Source organism: Eublepharis macularius, chromosome 2 (genome assembly GCF_028583425.1).
Source record: "Eublepharis macularius isolate TG4126 chromosome 2, MPM_Emac_v1.0, whole genome shotgun sequence".
NCBI lineage: Eukaryota > Metazoa > Chordata > Lepidosauria > Squamata > Eublepharidae > Eublepharis > Eublepharis macularius.
In genome coordinates, this window is record NC_072791.1 from 149618377 (window position 1) to 149637721 (window position 19345).

The 19345-nt window shown below is 39.6% G+C and overlaps 1 protein-coding gene across 1 annotated transcript; it reads right to left on the minus strand.

Moving 5' to 3' along the window:
- Positions 1-7971: 7971 nt before the first annotated feature.
- LOC129323508 (olfactory receptor-like protein OLF1) lies at positions 7972-8940 on the minus strand. Its single transcript, XM_054970043.1, has one exon. The coding sequence runs from the start codon at positions 8914-8916 to the stop codon at positions 7972-7974; it is 945 nt and encodes a 314-aa protein (XP_054826018.1). The 5' UTR covers positions 8917-8940.
- Between the last annotated feature and the right edge of the window lie 10405 nt (positions 8941-19345).

Sequence of the window (19345 nt, forward strand, 5' to 3'; positions counted from 1 at the left end):
ATCAAGTTGACCTTTACTTTGTCGTGCCATAGGTATGCGTGCCATCCAAATATTTTTTTATATCCCTCTAGGGCTAATAATTTCTTGTTCTTTAATGTCATCCACTCTTTCAGCCAAACTAGGCAGATTGCATCATAGTAAAGTCTCAGGTTGGGCAGTTGCATTCCGCCTCTTTCCTTTGCATCTTGTAAAACTTTCATTTTCACTCGAGGCTTCTTGCCTGCCCATACAAAGTCTAATATTTTCCTCTGCCATTTTTCACATTGTTTAGAGTCTCTGATGATTGGTATTGTCTGTAGCAAAAACATCACTCTTGGTAACACATTCATTTTAACTGCTGCAATCCTACCCAACCATGACAGATTGAGCCTATTCCATTTAATCAAGTCTCTCTCAATCTGAGTCCATAGTTTTTCATAATTGTTCTTGAATAAATCTATATTCTTTGCAGTCAGTTCAATTCCCAAATATTTCACCTTACTTGTTACTTCACAGTCCGTTATTTCCATTAACAGTTGTTGTTTCTGCTTAGTCATATTTTTGCATAGTATCTTTGACTTCTTTTTGTTGATATAGAAACCTGCCAAGTCTCCAAACTCCTTGATCTTATCTATCACTTTTGGCATGTTCTCCAATGGGTCCTCTACGATTAACATTATATCATCCGCGAATGCTCTGACCTTATATGAATAGTCCTTTATTTTTATTCCTCGAATTTCCTCGTCTTGTCGTATTTGTATCATCAGAATCTCCAATACTAAAATGAACAGCAGTGGAGACAACGGGCAACCTTGTCTTGTTCCTTTACTTATAATCAATTTCTTAGTCAATTCATCATTCACCACAATTGCTGCAGTCTGGTCTCTGTAGATTTCCTTAATTGCTCTGATGAATCTTTCTCCTAATTGTAGCTTTTCCATAGTGGCAAACATAAAGTCCCAGTTTAAATTGTCAAATGCCTTTTCAGCGTCAACAAAGAAGAAGCCAACCTCTTTATCACAACGCTTATCATAATATTCAATAGCATCAATCACTGTCCTTAAATTGTCTCTTATTTGTCTGTCTGGCAAAAAGCCTGCTTGCTCCTCCTCTATAACTTCCGAAAGCCACCCCTTCAGTCTCTCCGCCAGTATCTTCGCAAAAATTTTATAGTCATTGTTAAGTAACGATATAGGTCTGTAATTTTTCACATTAGTCAAATCTTGGCCCTCTTTTGGGATCAATGATATATTCGCTTCAGACCAAGTGTCTGGAATCCTTTGATCCCTTAGAACTCCATTGATCACCTCCTTTAGGAATGGTGCCAGCTCATTGGCCATAGTCTTATAAAATTTAGCTGTAAGTCCATCTGGCCCTGGCGCCTTTCCTAGATTTGCAGATTGTATTGCCTTACTTATTTCCTCATCCGTTACTTCACTATTCAGTTTATTTCTCCAAGCGTCCGAGATTTCTGGTAGCGTCATTTTCTCCAGATATGACGCTATTGAGTCTTTATTTACTTCTTTCTTGTTGTACAGTTTAGCGTAGAATTTATAAAAGGCTCTACTAATGGTAGTCTGTTCCAAATACATTTTGTCATCTTCACAAATTTTGTTTATTGTTTTCTTTTCCCTTCTCTTTTTCAGTTGCCATGCCAGGTACTTCCCAGGTTTATTTGCACCCTCAAACGCTTTCTGATTCAGCCTTTTGAGATTCCACTCCAATTCTTTATTACTCATTGCTGTTAGCTGTTCTTGCAATATTTTAATTTCCTGGTATAATTTCTTTTTCCCTGGTCTCTTTTTTAACTGTATTTCCTTAGCTTTTATTTTCTCCTCAATCTCTTGTCTCTTCTCCTCTTTCTTCTTTCTTGCTCTACCATTTAAGTCCATTAGTATGCCCCTTATAACCGCCTTGTAAGCATCCCAAACTTTATCAGTTGGTACTTCTTTATTCACGTTGTATTGTATGAAAAACTTTGTCTCTCTTCTCAATATTTCCATATTCTCTTTTTCCTGTAGCAAGTCCTCATTTATTCTCCATGCTTTCCTTTTTCTCCTTTCCCCTAATTTCCACATAATTGGGTTATGATCTGAGCCTACCATCGGCATTATTTCTACATCTTTAGTCCATAACGCCAAATCTTTTGAGGCCCAGATCATGTCAATTCTTGATAATGTGGAGTGCCTTGCAGAATAAAAAGTAAACTGTCTACTTTTAGGATATTCTCTCCTCCATACATCTTCAAGAGTCTCTTGTTGAATCAGCTCAAAAAAGAGCTTTGGTAATAGTCCTCTTTTCTTTTGTGCCATTGTAGCCTTTTTATCCAGTTCCAAGTCTGTCACTCCATTGAAGTCTCCAGCGAGAATTATCTGGTCATATGAAAGATCGTCTAAATGCTTCCTCAAATCCTCAAAGAAGCTCTCTTTTGCACCATTAGGTGCGTAAATTCCGACTACCAACACTCTCTTTAGGTTCCAAATACATTCCACTGCTACAAATCTGGCTTCCACATCTTTCATTATGAATTTTGGTTGTAGCTCCTCTTTTACATACAACACCACTCCTCTTTTTTTCTTACTTGAGGCCGCTACAAAGTCCTTGCCCAATTTTCCCAGTTTTAAATATTTTACATCCTGTTTTCGAATATGAGTCTCTTGCAAACAAACAATATCACATTTTTGTTTTAGTAGCCAGTGAAAAATATTTTTTCTCTTATTCGGTGAATTTAGTCCATTTACATTCCAAGATAATACTTTACACTCCATATTCATATTCTTGTTGGTAAGTCTTTTTCATTGTCCCTTATAAATCGCTCCATCTCCCGCTCAGATCTGATACGCTTTTTGGCACCTCCAAATTCAAAGGACAAACCCTCTGGGAGCTCCCATCTGTACCTGATTTTCATGTCCTTCAACATCTGGATTAGCGCTTTATATTTTTTCCGATCTAGTAACACTGATCTGGGTAGTTCCTTCATTATAATGATTGTCTTGCCATCGATCTCCAATGGATCTTGAAACTGTTTAGTCACAATCTTCTCTTTCATATTTCTTGTTGTAAATTGTACAATCACATCTCTTGGTACTTTCCTCTGGGTTGCAATTCTCGAGTTCACACGATATGCCAAATCTAGGATAGCCACAACATCTTCCTCCTCCTTCCCCAGGTATTCAGCTAACACCTCCGTCATCTGCTCTTGCGCTGTCTTTCCTTCCATTTCCGGCAGGCCGCGAAATCTCAGCTGCTTCTCCATATGTCTACTTTCCGCAACTGCCATCCTTCCCCTCATCAGCCTCATCTCTGTTTGTTGCGTATCTGCTAAGTTCTCCATCGCTCCTTCTACTGTTTTAACTCTCTGCTGCGTCCCTTGTAATTCACTTTGTATTGTTTCCATACCTTTCTTCACTTCTGACAGCTCCGATTTTACTTCCGACAGCTCCGATTTTACTGTCTGTTTAACCTCTTTGATCAGCTCCAATTTCATGTCTTTAAATTCTTTAATCACCTCCAAAAGTTTTTTATCCAGGTTTTCTATTGCCGATTGCCACTCTTTCTTCGACATCGTGGGGCTTGCTTTGGCTCGCTCCCACGAGTCCGCTCTCTTCCTTAGCTCCGTGGCGTTAAATTTAGTACCTTTTTTATTTCAAATGTCCCGGTCTTCTTGCATAAATTAATTTTAAAGGGTCCAAAATGTCGGGCGTCTTTTCTCTATGGTCTCTCTATGATTTTATAATCCAATATGGCCTACTTCTTTTTCCGCTGAGGCCGCGACCCTTCCCCTCTCAAAGATGGCGATTCCCTTCTTCCTGCCCTCCAGCAAGGGCCGCTTCTCTCCAGCCGCTCTATTGTTGTTACGCACTTCCTGTCTCCCATCTTCCCACAGCAGATCTCGCGATGGTGTCTTTTTCTCACAGCTCCAAAGCCACAGGTATTCAAAACAATAGTCCAATTTCTTTAATAACTTCTTTAAACTTAGTCTCTTTTCAAATACAACTCCTGCCGAAGCTTCCCCTCCTTTTCACTAGTCTGTTGCAGTTTAAAAGTCTACTTTTTTTCCTCTCTGTTTTTATCAATCTGTCCCGTATCGGAAGATAGTGATCTTTACCTTCCCTTCACTTTCCTCGGGTTGTAATCGCTGTTTCGATTTCAAGTTCTCCTTTCCACTTCTTCCCCCAATCGAAGCTTGGGTATGTAGGTCTTATGCCAGCCGAATTGGCCCCAAAACTGCCGCAGAGATTGTAGCCGACCCGTCGCAAGGTGGGACCTCAAGGATCAAAAGGGGACCCGTTACGCAGAGCCCCCCCCCGTCCGAGATCTAACTCACCCTAGGGTCTTGAGCGTTCTTTGCCTGCTCTCCGCCTGAGAGCAGTCGGCCGCGGGCTATTTTCACCCCGCCGGCCGCTTAAAACAGCAGTCCGGTCAGCTCCGCAAATGGAGCTGCGTTAGACCTCCATGAATCCCAAACCGGAAGTCAGGATTTTCTTGTTCCTTGTAGCAAAAAAAAAAAAAATGACAAGGAGCTGTGCTGCCAAGAGGGGGAAACAGAGTATCTCTCCTTGGCTGGAGGAGGGATTGAAGCGGAATTTCTAGGTGGAGCTTCTTGTTGTGGCTTGAGAACTGGTGTACACTACTGTCTGCCATAACACAGTGAACTACAGAAATGCCCCAAACGTGTTCTTCATGGCTTTTTGAGAGAGAGAGAGAGAGAGAGAGAGAGAATCCCCCCACCGCTTTTATCCTCAGCAGGGAATCACATCACGGATTCTCTTTCTCTCTTGCAAAAAGCTGCCCTGGATTTCCTGCCCCCCCATCATGTCCACCTCCCCTCCACCCCTGAGCTCCCAAAGGAAAATACAAGCAGAGGCTTTTTGCAAGCGACAGAGAGAGAGAGAGATTCCCCCCGCCCCCCGCTCTTCTTCTGGCAGAGCATGACATTGAACAGCTGTTTTTTGTAAGGCTACATTACTCAGGGAACCTTGCAGGACTCGACATGCAGCCAGGAGTCTTGTGTAGTTTCCCTCTGTGTCAACACAGGTTAGAAGGCTGAACAAAGATGAGGAAACATATACTGATCAAGTTTTAAGCCTTGGATGGTGACATATTGTGTGGCCTTGAATCAATTATACACATTTATTTACGTGTGAAAACAGAGACTTTGAATGATAACCTCCTCTTTAGGTGTATTATGTAAGGCATATATTTGTACATAAGTTACAAAAAAACCCATGATTTATTAATGTATAAATAATTAAATATGCATGGTTCATTATTATACATGCTTGATTTCATAGCTGGTATCATTTAGTAGCCATCACACCCAGTTAGTAAGGCTTAAGTGGCAGCTTCTCAAAAGTTTTCTTTCTTATTATTTTTTTTCAAAGTCAGGAAAGAGTTGTTGCTGCTTATTCCCTGCTGGCTTTAAAAGCCAGGAAAGGAGTAAATGGCCACTTTCCCCTCCCTCCTGGCATGTTTCAGGCTTCTGCTAATGTCAAAGAGGAAAAAAACCCAAGTGTTTTTCACTGCCGTTTGTGAAACAAAGCGACAGGGAAGCTGCCCAGAGGGAATGAAGCAGCAGCATTTTAACCCTTTCCTGGCCTGGCTTTTAAAAAAATGAGAGTGGAATAAGCACGAAAAGTACATGTTTATCCCCAGAATTCCACCACTAATTACCTCTCCAGTGGACATGGGGCAGTCCAATCAGCAAATATGGGGGGAGGGGGGAATGTATTTCAACATTGCAACTTACCACGCATGTGATTTAAAAAAAAAATGACATCAGCTCCAGCCCCCACAAAATGTGGCTCCAAACAGACACATCTCAACTCGTCAGCAGACACCAAATTGCCTCGAGGCCTTGCAGTGCAGAATGATGGGACCCCAAGCCATTTCAACTTTGATCAGCATGAAAGCTCAGCATCACTGGCTTAAAATGTGCTGTGCAGAATGGGCCACTGTATCAATGACTTAACACTAATACCATTTCTATGATTTCCATAATTTCATGTAAGTCAAAACACATAACAAAATTAGTCTATATCACTTATTTCCCATCTTTATCTATAATAACAGTAATAAGTTTCCCATTTCCTTTCAAAATCTTTAATAGGTCTCTTATTTATGTAATTCATTAATTTGGCCATTACAGCATATCCTGCCATTTTGTCTTCCCAGTTTTCTCTAACTGGACAATCCTCCATTTTCCATTTGATTGCCATTATTATTCCAGCTGCTGTCAACATGTATCTAAAAAATTCATGTAATGTTCTGTCAATGTTATCTGGCAAAATTCTCAGCAGCATAATCTCTGGTTTCATAGCAAAATCAAATGTTAAAATCTTCAGAATTGCAGCATGTATATCTTTACATTTTTTTCTGCAAGTCCATCACATATGGTAAAAAGTACCTACTGCTTCTTTGCATTTCCAGTACAATCGTATATATTTCTTGTCCATTTTTTCAATATCTTTTGAGGAAGTATACCATCAGTTAAACATCTTAGACCAATTTTCTCTTAATGATTGGCTTACAGTAAAATTTGTTTTATCCATGAAATTTCCCACTTTTGAATATTATCTTGTCTCCAAAATTCTTGATCCATTTCAGCATACATATTTTAACTTGTTCTGTTTCTGTGTCATATTGGAATAAAAGTTTGTAAGTTTGTCCTAATGTATTATCTTTCTGCTGGGTAATTATCTTTTCAAAATCAGTTAAATTTTTTATTCAACCTCTACAGGCTTTGGCTGGTCAGTAATTCTTAAGGTAGAAAAATAATTCTGAAGGCTCACAGTTTGAGGATGCTCAATAGTATTTTTTTAAAAATATCATTACTAGAGAAGATTATGGAGTCATAATATCAAAAATGTGAAAAATAAATGGTAGATTTCATTTTTGACATGACATATAAAGTGTGGAAATATATGCCATATCCATGAGTCTAGATAATTAAAATATTATTCATTTTTATCCCTTCCCTAATTGGTACCCAAAGTAAAAATATTTGAGCCCTGTCTCTTGTTAGATCTGACACAAATCAAGAGCCCCTACAAATGGCTTTTTTGCAAACATTTATAGATACAGATGTGTTGTCTGACAGAGTACTTTATCAGCGATTCTCCAACATAGCTGTGAATGGCAATAGAGTTTGCATATTTGTGTGGGAGCTTGTATGTTGTAATTCACTAGGCAATTTGAGGATTCTGATGATGCCCATAAGGATAATTTCCTGAGGGGCCACAGTTCTGTCACAGTTGTCACAGTTGTCACTGGCTGAGTTGCTCAGATCTATCCTACACTGTGTTCTAGTGCTGTACTGAAATCTTGTGCCAGTACTGGGCCAGAAGTGGAGGGAGTTTCCACTGCCAACCATCCCTTCCATTCTCCTCACTCTGTCTTCCATTAAAATTTGGACCTACACTAGGCTCCTTCTCCTACTATCCTTTTGAAGAGCTCGCAAAATGATACTGTCTGGGAGGACTTTCTCTTCATTCCTCTGTTGTTTATTATGCTGCACTGTTTTAATTAGTGTTGGAAAGTTCTTAAGGGTTTTTTTTTGAGCCTTGTAGCTGTTACTAGACCTTGTGTTTTTATATAGCTATTTGCTTTTTAACTATGCTATTAAGCACCTTAAGCCACCCATGGAAGGATGGGCTATGTATTTCTAAATTAAAGTCAAATAAAGGAAAATATAGATTTTTGTTATATCCTTTCAGACACATGTGTCAAGATTTCATGCTCATAGTCAGGTCCATATATGTTATTCCCCCCTCCCTCATTTTAGGAATGACATTAATTGTACAAGTTATAATTCTCAAAATGAGCAAATGTATCTTGTATCAAGTTCTGATTGTAATCTGCTCTGAGCCTGCTTGTGGAGTGAGTGGACTATAAGTCCGACAAACAAACAAACAAACAAACAAACAAACAAACAAACAAACAAACAAACAAACAAACAAACAAACAAACAAACAAACAAACAAAGTGAAGAATTTATGTTCCAATGGAACATCTTTTCCTCTTTATTATTCTTTTTAGGGCATCCTTTACCTCCTTGTTCCTCAGGCTATAGATCAGAGGATTCACCATGGGGATCACCACTGTATAAAAGACAGCAGCAACTTGGTCTTGCCCTACAGAGTAGCTAGAGCTGGGCTTCAGATAGATGAAAAGGATTGTGGTATAGAATAGGGAGACAGCCATCAGGTGGGAAGCACAGGTGGAGAAGGTTTTCTTTCTTCCATCAGATGAACTGATCTTCCGGATGGTGATAAGGATATAGACATAAGAGATCAGGATGATGAAAAAAGAACAGAGACCTATCAATGAAGAGATCATGAACAGCAGAATGTGGTTGAGCATTGTGTCAGAGCAGGCAAGCTTCAATATTAATGGTACATCACAAAAGAAATGATCAATGATATTGGAGCTGCAGAAGGGAAGGCGGAAGGTTGTGTTTGTATGTATCATACCATTTGTACACCCCACCAAATATGAAGCCAGAACTAACCAAATACACACCTTCCTGGACATGAGAACTGAATACAGCAGAGGGTTGCAGATGGCAATATAACGGTCATAGGCCATGGCAGCCAGTAGGAGACACTCTACACTGGCAAACACTGCATAGAAATAAAATTGGGTGGCACAGCCTGTGAATGAAATTGATTTCTTCTCAGCCAAGAAATTTACCAGTGTCTTTGGGACAATGACAGTGGAATAACAGAGGTCTGAAAAGGACAGGTTGCTGAGGAAAAAGTACATGGGTGTTTGAAGATGAGTATCAAGACGAATCAGTGCAATCATCCCAATATTTCCCAGCAGAGTGATTATATAGATGGTTAGAAACACCACAAAAAGGAAAATGCGAAGCAGTGGATCGTCTGTGAATCCAGCAAGAATAAACTCTGACACTGTGGTTTGATTCCATTGGGCCATTGTAGTAGAACAAAAATCCTGTAGAACAAAGGAAGGAAACTGAAGGGTAGGATAATTCCTGTAACTCCTTCAAAGTCAATGATACCTTAGGGCTCAACCAGAGAAAATAAAGCTCATTTGTCATACGTCTTTTTCTGTCCATAAAAGGAAAATTGCAGGCTCAGAGCAGTATATGGAGTGGAGCGGGGTTTAACCTTTCAACTGCCATTCAGTTTTGCTGTTTAGAACCAGGACTCCTGTTCTTTGGCTGTCTTTTTAAAGGAGAAAAGATGTAGCCTTTATGTTGTTATCCTAAGCAGAGTTACATCCTGGTGGGGAAAAAAGGTTAAAAATAGCTTTAAATCATAGGTGCAATGGATCTTGAATCAATAGAGAGTCAGCACACGAGTTTAGCTTTTAAAAACATTTACTTCTAAAGGGAAAAGGGTCACAGGTTGCCTACAAAACAACAAACACCTGGAGCTACATCTTCTCACTACTGTTTACAACAAAGAGCTGGGATAATGGAATGGAGAATCTTCTTCTTCCTCCTTCTTCTTGACCCTGAAAGGACAGTCACCTGACCTGTTGACCAATAACAGTTTACAAACACTCTCAAGTTTCCCGGGCTTGCAGATTATTGGCTTTGAGCCAGGTTCCCTTTCCAGGTCAATCTAAACAATAGCATGGTAGGTAAACACATTAACCCCATAATGACTGAATCTCAGACCTTGCAACACACATATATTCCAACACATCCTTCTAAACCCACGGAAGTCAATGGGCTTAGGAGTATATAATATAACTCTGCTTAGGATGGCACTGTTAAAAATGCACATTTTCCTTTATATTGTTAATAAAAAATGGGAAGCTCAGCATTTTGTGGATAGAATGTATAATTTTCCTGCTGTCTGTTTGAGGTTTCACTCTGGGATTTAAACTATGATTATTTAAAGCCAACCTGTCATTTATGTAACCAGCTGCAATGAATGCAAGCATGGAATATGGCTAAGCAAATCTATAGGCCTTTGTCATTTTATTTCAGTTATATATACAGTTTACACATCTATGCTCACAGGCTACCAAAACATGAACCATATTTTGTCTCTCAGAAGTCCTCTACATCTCATGAAATTTTAAAATAAAAAAGCTACATTTCCCGGATATGTTGAAGAATCAAATAGCTAATGTCACAATGAAAAATACTGTGCTAGTAGAGAACACAGAAGTACACAGACATGGCAGGAAGAACTGAAATATGATTTTAGCTGGTTCTTAATTTAATTTTTTGAATTTTAAACATTTTTAGGTTTTGAGTCTGAACTGAAGGATTAAAAAAAAAAAAGTATTATCCAGTCAAACATTTTAAGATTCTACTGATTTCAGCAGACGAGTTTTATTTCTTGCACTGAAGTCAATTGGAATTAAATTATTTCAATTTTGGCTGGATCATACAGGTAAATCCCAAGTCTTTCATGGTGAAGAATTTTAATGCAATAATATCAATGCAGCAAATATAATATCTTTACAGCTTGTTTTATCCCTAAAGTTTCAAAATTCCAACAGCAAGAATCAGTAACTAAGAATGTTGAGAGCAAAGCTAAAATTAAAAGAATACTGGAGCAATCCTAAACAAGTCTATATAGAAGTTAGTCACATTTTAATCATTGGGGCTTATTGCCAGAAAAGTGTTCTTAGGATTGCAATCCATATATGTGAATTTTGCAATCTCACAAGCATTAGAAGCATTTGCAGACTCATTCCCCATTCAAGTGCTTTATCATTATAATGGAAGTTTTCCTCCATTAGAACGGAAGTCCTCATGGGATAGACTCAAAGGGTTGCTACTGGAAACCAGCTGTCCTCAGTGTCAGAATTATCTTGTGGGGTTCCACAAGGAGCAATTTTATCCCCCATATTATTCAACCTCTATATAAAGCCTTTAGGAGAAATCATTTTTAGCTATGGAATTGGAAGCTATCAATATGCAGATGCTACCCAGCTCTATATCGTGCCATCTAAATCCCCTGATGATGCAGTAGAGGTACTGAGTCACTTTTTGACAGTTGCTGTCAATTGGCTGAAAGCAAATAAATTGAAATTGAACTCAGGCAAGATGGAAGTGATGCTGGTTGCAAAACCAGAGATCTTGAAGGACATTGTGCTTCTGATCTTTGATGGAGTCCAGTTGACCCTGGCTGACTCAGTGAAAATCCAAGCAGTTATATTGGATCCAGCACTGCTGCTAGAGAAGCAAGTAAATGCAGCAGTAAAAAAGGCCTTCTCACAACTCAGACTGGTCTGGTAGTCTGGGAAATGACCCCCTACTTCGACACGGCTGATCTGGCTACTTGGATATATGCCACAGTAACACTGAGATTAGCCTACTGTGATTCACTGTACATAGGTCTCCCCTTAAAGTCAACTCACAGATTTCAGCTTATGCAAAATGTGGCAGCTCATTTACTTTCAGGAGCTATCTGGAACATGCATATCACTCACATTCTGTAGTCACTCCATTGGCTACTCATCAGTTACCAGGCTCAATTCAAGGTCATGACTATTACATTCAAAGCCCATTGTGGTCTAGGCCCCTCATATCTGCAGAAGAGCTTCCCCCCTTATTTTCCACCACAGCAGTGTTGCTTCTCTGAACAGGGCCTTTTGCAGATACCACCCTGCAGTTGGGCAAAATCAACAGCTGCCCATACACACACTTTGTGGTAGCCCTCACCTTGTGGAATAGCCCAACTGAGGAGGTCAGGAAAGCCTTCACTTTCCTGGCTTTCCACAAACTATGCAAGAGTGAATTATTCAGGAGGGCTTTCTACCCAAATTATAGGGCTGTGACGTAAGAAATAGCTCAAAGAGATACCTTGGCAAAGGACAGGGACTGCATGCTAGACTATTGGGTACTATCTGCTAATGTAGATACGTTCTCACAGGGTAGTTTGACATTGCTAAAGAAGTCATGTTAATCCCTTCTGCTTTAATTCAGAAAGGTTTCATCCATCATTTCAAATTTATGGCTACCATAATACACTGTGGTATCTGTTTTTATTGAATGTCCCAACTATTGATCATACTGTAATTTTGCTCTGTGAATGTCCGAGCTATTGATTATATTGTATTCATTTGCAGTATGTAATCCACCTTGGATCTCAGTGAGAAAAGTAGACTATAAATAATAATTATAAGTAATAATGGATGAATATGGCTGCTTTCACACACATTGGATAATGCACATATTGGCTTGCATTTTTGATCTAGCAAAGGAATTCTGAGATTCTATGATACATGATCCTAGGACTATTTAAACTTTATTTTAATATGTTTTTGCCTTATAAAGTTTCTTTAATAATTTCTTCTTGTGGGCAGGACTGAATTAGGTTTGTGAATTAATGAGAGATTGCCTTATTTCTTGTTAGGTTGTTTCCAAGATTTCTAAACTGCTTTTCAGTAGCTTCTCCCAAAGTGGCAAGGCTGTCAGTTCCCTTGAAATAGCAGGGGGTCCCTGCCCCATAGCCCTTACTAGCTGCTGCTCCCAGGTGCAACTTATCTAGCCAGGGAGAATGACACAGGAAACGGGGTGGAGACAGCCCTGAGGCATATACGCAAAATATGTATGCCTACCCATGTTGCTGGAAAATGATGTGATTTCTGGCACAACATGGAAGCAACCCATTGCTTCCACATCATGCCAGAAATTATGTCTTTAAATGTTCTGACCCCCTCCCCCCTCCAAGATTTGTAGAACATCTTCCTGGGTGTGTAAGATTCCCATTAATAATAATTAATTTAACAGTTTCCCCCAGTACTTGAATATACTCCACATTCTTTCTATATGTTCTCACTAACACCCTTAAAAATATACACATACAAACAGCAGAGAAGTGTTTATGTCTTTGGCTGAGGAAGACTGGCGATGGTCTTTCATCAAACGTTTTTGAAAAATGAAGGGTAACCATAACTTTTTACTTTCCCTGCCAAATAGATAGGTCACCCTCAGCAGGTGACCAAAGGCAAAAGATTATCCGAGCTTCAGTATTTTTAGTAGTTTATAAAACAGTTAAACTGCAAGTGCAGCTCTTTCTACCCTTACATGATGACATATGTCAGAGGGGTAGAAGCCCTATCTGTGTTCTGCCTAAACTTCAGCTTTGATATAAGAAAGGGCTATTATGATACTGCTCACCAATATAACTGGCACTAGGAAAAATGAGCAGACCAAAATTAGGACACTTTATATATTCAACTCATAAATCTTATGCAAATTACACAATGTAGAAAATGTACATGAATAGTTCTCATACACAAATAAACTTTCTAATGATTATCAAGTATTTGAATAGTTCTCATACACAAATAAACTTTCTAATGACTATCAAGTATTTTCATTTAAAGTCCCAACTGAGGCCAAGCCTCGACTGTAATAGCCACAAGTCTTTTACTGTCTTTTACAGTACATTTCATAGGACCGTGTAATGTATACAGCTGCGCAAATCTTTAGCTTATAAAGGCAGGCTCACAATTAAATTCTGTCATATGTTTGTATCTTTTTCAAGAAACAGGTGAGTTCAGTTGATTCAGAGCTGGCTGGCCTCACTAAAGCAGTGCAAAATCATCTTTTGGCCAGACCGTCTTACTAAAAAAACTCATGCTAAAGCTGAAGTTTAAAATATCTAATGATTATCAAGTATTTTCATTTAAAGTCCCAACTGAGGCAAAGCCTCAACCGTAATAGCCACAATCTTATACTGTCTTTGTTGCGGTAATTTCATCATCTCTTCAGCCTCAAGGTAAGTGGCAACGGACGAGGAATCCCTCATATCCAGAGAAGTAGTCTCTTAAGGAGGAGCGGTGAGCAACAAACGTGGGAGGAAAGCAAACAAAATGCTATTTATGCCCGACAAGCTTCCGGGTAATTTTGCTTGTTTCATATGTCACTTCATCAGAGGGCATTTGTCTTCCCACCACGCCAATCTTTACCTCTATGACAAAACATAAATTAACATAATACTAGCAATAATAACCGCATACATATCTGTAAACGTTACATGCATGGAATTTCTTACAAACTCACCCAGTTCTCCAAAAGAATTTTTTACGTGCTAGATTCAGCGCACAGGAAGGAGGGGGGTGACTAGTATGCCCAATTAATTTTTATGCATTTGCCAAAGCAATCTATTAAGTAATTAAGTTGTGTGCTCATAAGGAGGCAGGGGTCTGCAACAACTTATACATACCACTATTACTCAATTGTGGATGGGACTAATAACCACTTGATCAACCCAGGAAACAGCTCAAATCTAATTCTAAATTTAAGCCCTTTGGTTGTAGAGTATCTAATCGGAATATCCATTCTGCTTCTTTCTTTAATAATTCATTTTGTGTATTACCCAATTCATTCCCATTAGATACATGCAAGATGGTATACAGAAAATTACATTCCCCACTATGTGCAGAGGCAAAGTGTTCTACTAATGGTGTCTCCATCACCCCATTACGTATTCTAGAGATGTGCTCTGAAATGCATGTTTTAACTGGGCGCATAGTGCTGCCAATGTATAGTTTGGCACACGGGCATTTAATCACATAAACAACTTTTTCGGTCTGGCAGGTAGAAAACGCCTTTAACTCAAATCTCTCCAACCTCTTATCATTTACCATATCTTGTTTATGCCACACCATGGGGCAAGCCCTGCATCTACCGCAGTGAAAATGTCCTTTTGGAAGATTTGATGCTGACGTTCTCTTGAAAAATTGGGTGTGCACCAATCAATCCTTGATATTTCTGGTTCTCTTAAATCCAACTTTCGGTAAATCTTGGCACCCTGCAATATCTGCTACCAAGTGCCAATGTCTTGCTATGATTTGTTTGATCCCCATAGCTAAATGGCTAAATTCCAGGGAGCATGCAATCATTTGCTGTGAACTAGCAGGTTTAGGGACTAAAAGATCCTCTCTCTTCACCTCTTTTGCTCTAGCCACAGCTTCATGTAAAACCTGGACTGGATAACCTCGCTTGCTGAACGCTTGACACATTTCCTCACAGCCCTTGTCGAAATCTCTCTTGTCTGTCGAGTTCCTTTTAATCCGTAATAATTGCCCATAAGGAATATTCCGGACTAGGTTTCTAGGATGATGAGACATATAACTCAAATATGAATTCCGATCAGTGTTCTTCTTGTATGGTCTGATCCCTGTTCTGTGACACTGATCTCTAAAGGTGACTACATCAAGAAAACTGATGCAAGACGAATGATAATGTACAGTGAATTCAATATTTGGATCCAATTGGTTCATCCAGCTTCATGTAAAACCTGGACTGGATAACCTCGCTTGCTGAATGCTTGACACATTTCCTCACAGCCCTTGTCGAAATCTCTCTTGTGTACAAGCCTTTGAACACGTGGTATTGCGAGATGTTGCAGAGCTGGAGAACAAACCGCATAGGATTTGGCATAATTTAACACGCACTGAGTCTGCAGTTTTAAGAGACCTTGAAAACGACACGTCTATTGTTATCAAACCAGCAGACAAGGGGGGAGGAGTGGTTATCTTAGATACGGCTACCTATGAGGGGGAGGTTGCTAGACAACTTAGTAACCAAGAACATTACGGTGCAGTACAGGAAAACCCCACAGGACATATTATGAGATTAATCAAAATAGTTCTTGATGAGGGTTTAGCACTGGGAGAAATCACAGAGAACGTGTATGATTTTTTACTAAATAGAGCACCCAGAACACCGCTCTTTTATGTCTTGCCTAAGATCCATAAGGGTACCTTTCCTACCCCAGGACGCCCTATTATTTCTGGATGTAATTCACCGCTGGACCCCTTAGCACAATATTTGGATTTTTTCCTACAACCATTTGTGGTCCAACTACCAGCATATTTGAAGGATACAAGCATGCTGATACGTGAAGTTGAAGGAATGGTGATGGGAGAGGATTGGATTTTCGTAACGTTTGATGTGACCTCCTTATACACCTCTATACCACACGAGGGTGCTAGAAGAGTGATCGAGAAATATCTTTATAAAAGAGACAACCAGTTACCCAGTACACCCTTTTTGTTGCAATTAGCAGAATTAATATTGGAGAATTTTTTTTTCAATTTAAGGAACAGTACTACTTTCAGATTAAAGGGGTGGCCATGGGCTGCGCGACCGTCCCTAGTATAGCTAATTTGTACATGGGTGAAATGAAAGCTGATTGCATTTTGTCACGAGTGAAGAATCCTTTTTTAAATAACATTGAAAGGTACTTCAGATTTATTGATGACATTTATGTGTTGTATAAGAAGAAGGATGACATAGAGCAACTGTCAGACTGGATGAACCAATTGGATCCAAATATTGAATTCACTGTACATTATCATTCGTCTTGCATCAGTTTTCTTGATGTAGTCACCTTTAGAGATCAGTGTCACAGAACAGTGATCAGACCATTCAAGAAGAACACTGATCGGAATTCATATTTGAGTTATATGTCTCATCATCCTAGAAACCTAGTCCGGAATATTCCTTATGGGCAATTATTACGGATTAAAAGGAACTCGACAGACAAGAGAGATTTCGACAAGGGCTGTGAGGAAATGTGTCAAGCGTTCAGCAAGCGAGGTTATCCAGTCCAGGTTTTACATGAAGCTGTGGCTAAAGCAAAAGAGGTGAAGAGAGAGGATCTTTTAGTCCCTAAACCTGCTAGTTCACAGCAAATGATTGCATGCTCCCTGGAATTTAGCCATTTAGCTATGGGGATCAAACAAATCATAGCAAGACATTGGCACTTGGTAGCAGATATTGCAGGGTGCCAAGATTTACCGAAAGTTGGATTTAAGAGAACCAGAAATATCAAGGATTGATTGGTGCACACCCAATTTTTCAAGAGAACGTCAGCATCAAATCTTCCAAAAGGACATTTTCCCTGCGGTAGATGCAGGGCTTGCCCCATGGTGTGGCATAAACAAGATATGGTAAATGATAAGAGGTTGGAGAGATTTGAGTTAAAGGCGTTTTCTACCTGCCAGACCGAAAAAGTTGTTTATGTGATTAAATGCCCGTGTGCCAAACTATACATTGGCAGCACTATGCGCCCAGTTAAAACATGCATTTCAGAGCACATCTCTAGAATACGTAATGGGGTGATGGAGACACCATTAGTAGAACACTTTGCCTCTGCACATAGTGGGGAATGTAATTTTCTGTATACCATCTTGCATGTATCTAATGGGAATGAATTGGGTAATACACAAAATGAATTATTAAAGAAAGAAGCAGAATGGATATTCCGATTAGATACTCTACAACCAAAGGGCTTAAATTTAGAATTAGATTTGAGCTGTTTCCTGGGTTGATCAAGTGGTTATTAGTCCCATCCACAATTGAGTAATAGTGGTATGTATAAGTTGTTGCAGACCCCTGCCTCCTTATGAGCACACAACTTAATTACTTAATAGATTGCTTTGGCAAATGCATAAAAATTAATTGGGCATACTAGTCACCCCCCTCCTTCCTGTGCGCTGAATCTAGCACGTAAAAAATTCTTTTGGAGAACTGGGTGAGTTTGTAAGAAATTCCATGCATGTAACGTTTACAGATATGTATGCGGTTATTATTGCTAGTATTATGTTAATTTATGTTTTGTCATAGAGGTAAAGATTGGCGTGGTGGGAAGACAAATGCCCTCTGATGAAGTGACATATGAAACAAGCAAAATTACCCGGAAGCTTGTCGGGCATAAATAGCATTTTGTTTGCTTTCCTCCCACGTTTGTTGCTCACCGCTCCTCCTTAAGAAACTACTTCTCTGGATATGAGGGATTCCTCGTCCGTTGCCACTTACCTTGAGGCTGAAGAGATGATGAAATTACCGCAACAAAGACAGTATAAGATTGTGGCTATTACGGTTGAGGCTTTGCCTCAGTTGGGACTTTAAATGAAAATACTTGATAATCATTAGATATTTTAAACTTCAGCTTTAGCATGAGTTTTTTTAGTAAGACGGTCTGGCCAAAAGATGATTTTGCACTGCTTTAGTGAGGCCAGCCAGCTCTGAATCAACTGAACTCACCTGTTTCTTGAAAAAGATACAAACATATGACAGAATTTAATTGTGAGCCTGCCTTTATAAGCTAAAGATTTGCGCAGCTGTATACATTACACGGTCCTATGAAATGTACTGCTCTTTTATAATGTTTTGCTAAAGATAAATGACTAATTTTATATATTCCATTTTAGGTTGTTACTTCAGACCCAGTACCAAAGACTTAATACTTACCTGTATCCTCACAGCTTGAGTCTTTATCTGCTTCTTGTTACTCACAATCAGTACCTTGATTCTGTGTACTTGGTATACTGTACTGTGCACTGGATATAATTTCTTTTATGGAAAGAAATTCTGCTTTCCCTCCATGTCTTTCTGCATACATTCTTCTATCCATATTGATTTGAAGATTTCTGAAATTACCATATTCAGTGCATTGGCATGCTGCTCTTAACTTACGGAGTTGCGTCACAGGGATAGGCTCTTTATACTGAGAAGCTGGGACTTTGTGACCAGCTCTCTGAGGATTCTCTGATGTCAGCAGCACAGATGTGCAAAGATGAAGCAACTAAAACAACTAATAAGTAAATAAGGAGTAGAAGAAAGGCTACAGAAGGAACTGGTCATAGATGCAGAGGAACTGGATGAGACTTTGAGCAAAAAGGTTTATGCTAAAACATTAGGGTTTATTCATAAGATGAACCCTGACCTTGATCACCTATGAGCTGGGAAAGTCATGAGACTTGTTTCATACAAAGTTTGGGTGGGAGCTGTGGTCTAGGGGTCTGCAGTGGCTCTTTGCAGCCCTGGTGTAGCCAAAAAGGCCTGCCAAATGCCTCACAAGAATTCTGTATACCTCAAAAACATGACGTGAGATCCTTTGCAAAGAACAGAAAGAAGATTGTTGGCAGACAAGTCAATGTGAAAAGTATGTCTTAAAAGTAATGTTATGGTTGACTGTATTTATGCCTGCATCAGATGTAGGCATACAGTTAAGTAGTAGGGTTCTGAGGGGCCCGCCAGTGGCAGGCAAACTTCCAGGGGTTTGCCTCCTTGTCCAGCAATCCGCTAGTGATTGGTGGGAGGTGACAAGCCCCTGGAGGTTGTCCCCCACCATCAGACACCTCAGGAACACATGCAGAATGCATGCAAAGGGAAACCACGCTGACAACACAAGGTGCCAGATCCCCCCTCCCACTGAGAGAGTATAGGTACCTGGCAACCCTATTAAGAAGCTTCAATGTCTAGTTAGACACTGAGCATGATACTGGTGCTGATGGCACCATGCCGTCTGCTGCTCCTCTCCCCAGTGCAAAGCAAACACTTGATCCCTATGAGCCACTCAGTGCCAATGCCATAACCTCATTGCCCAGAAAGTGCTGAAAAAAAATGCAGTCATGC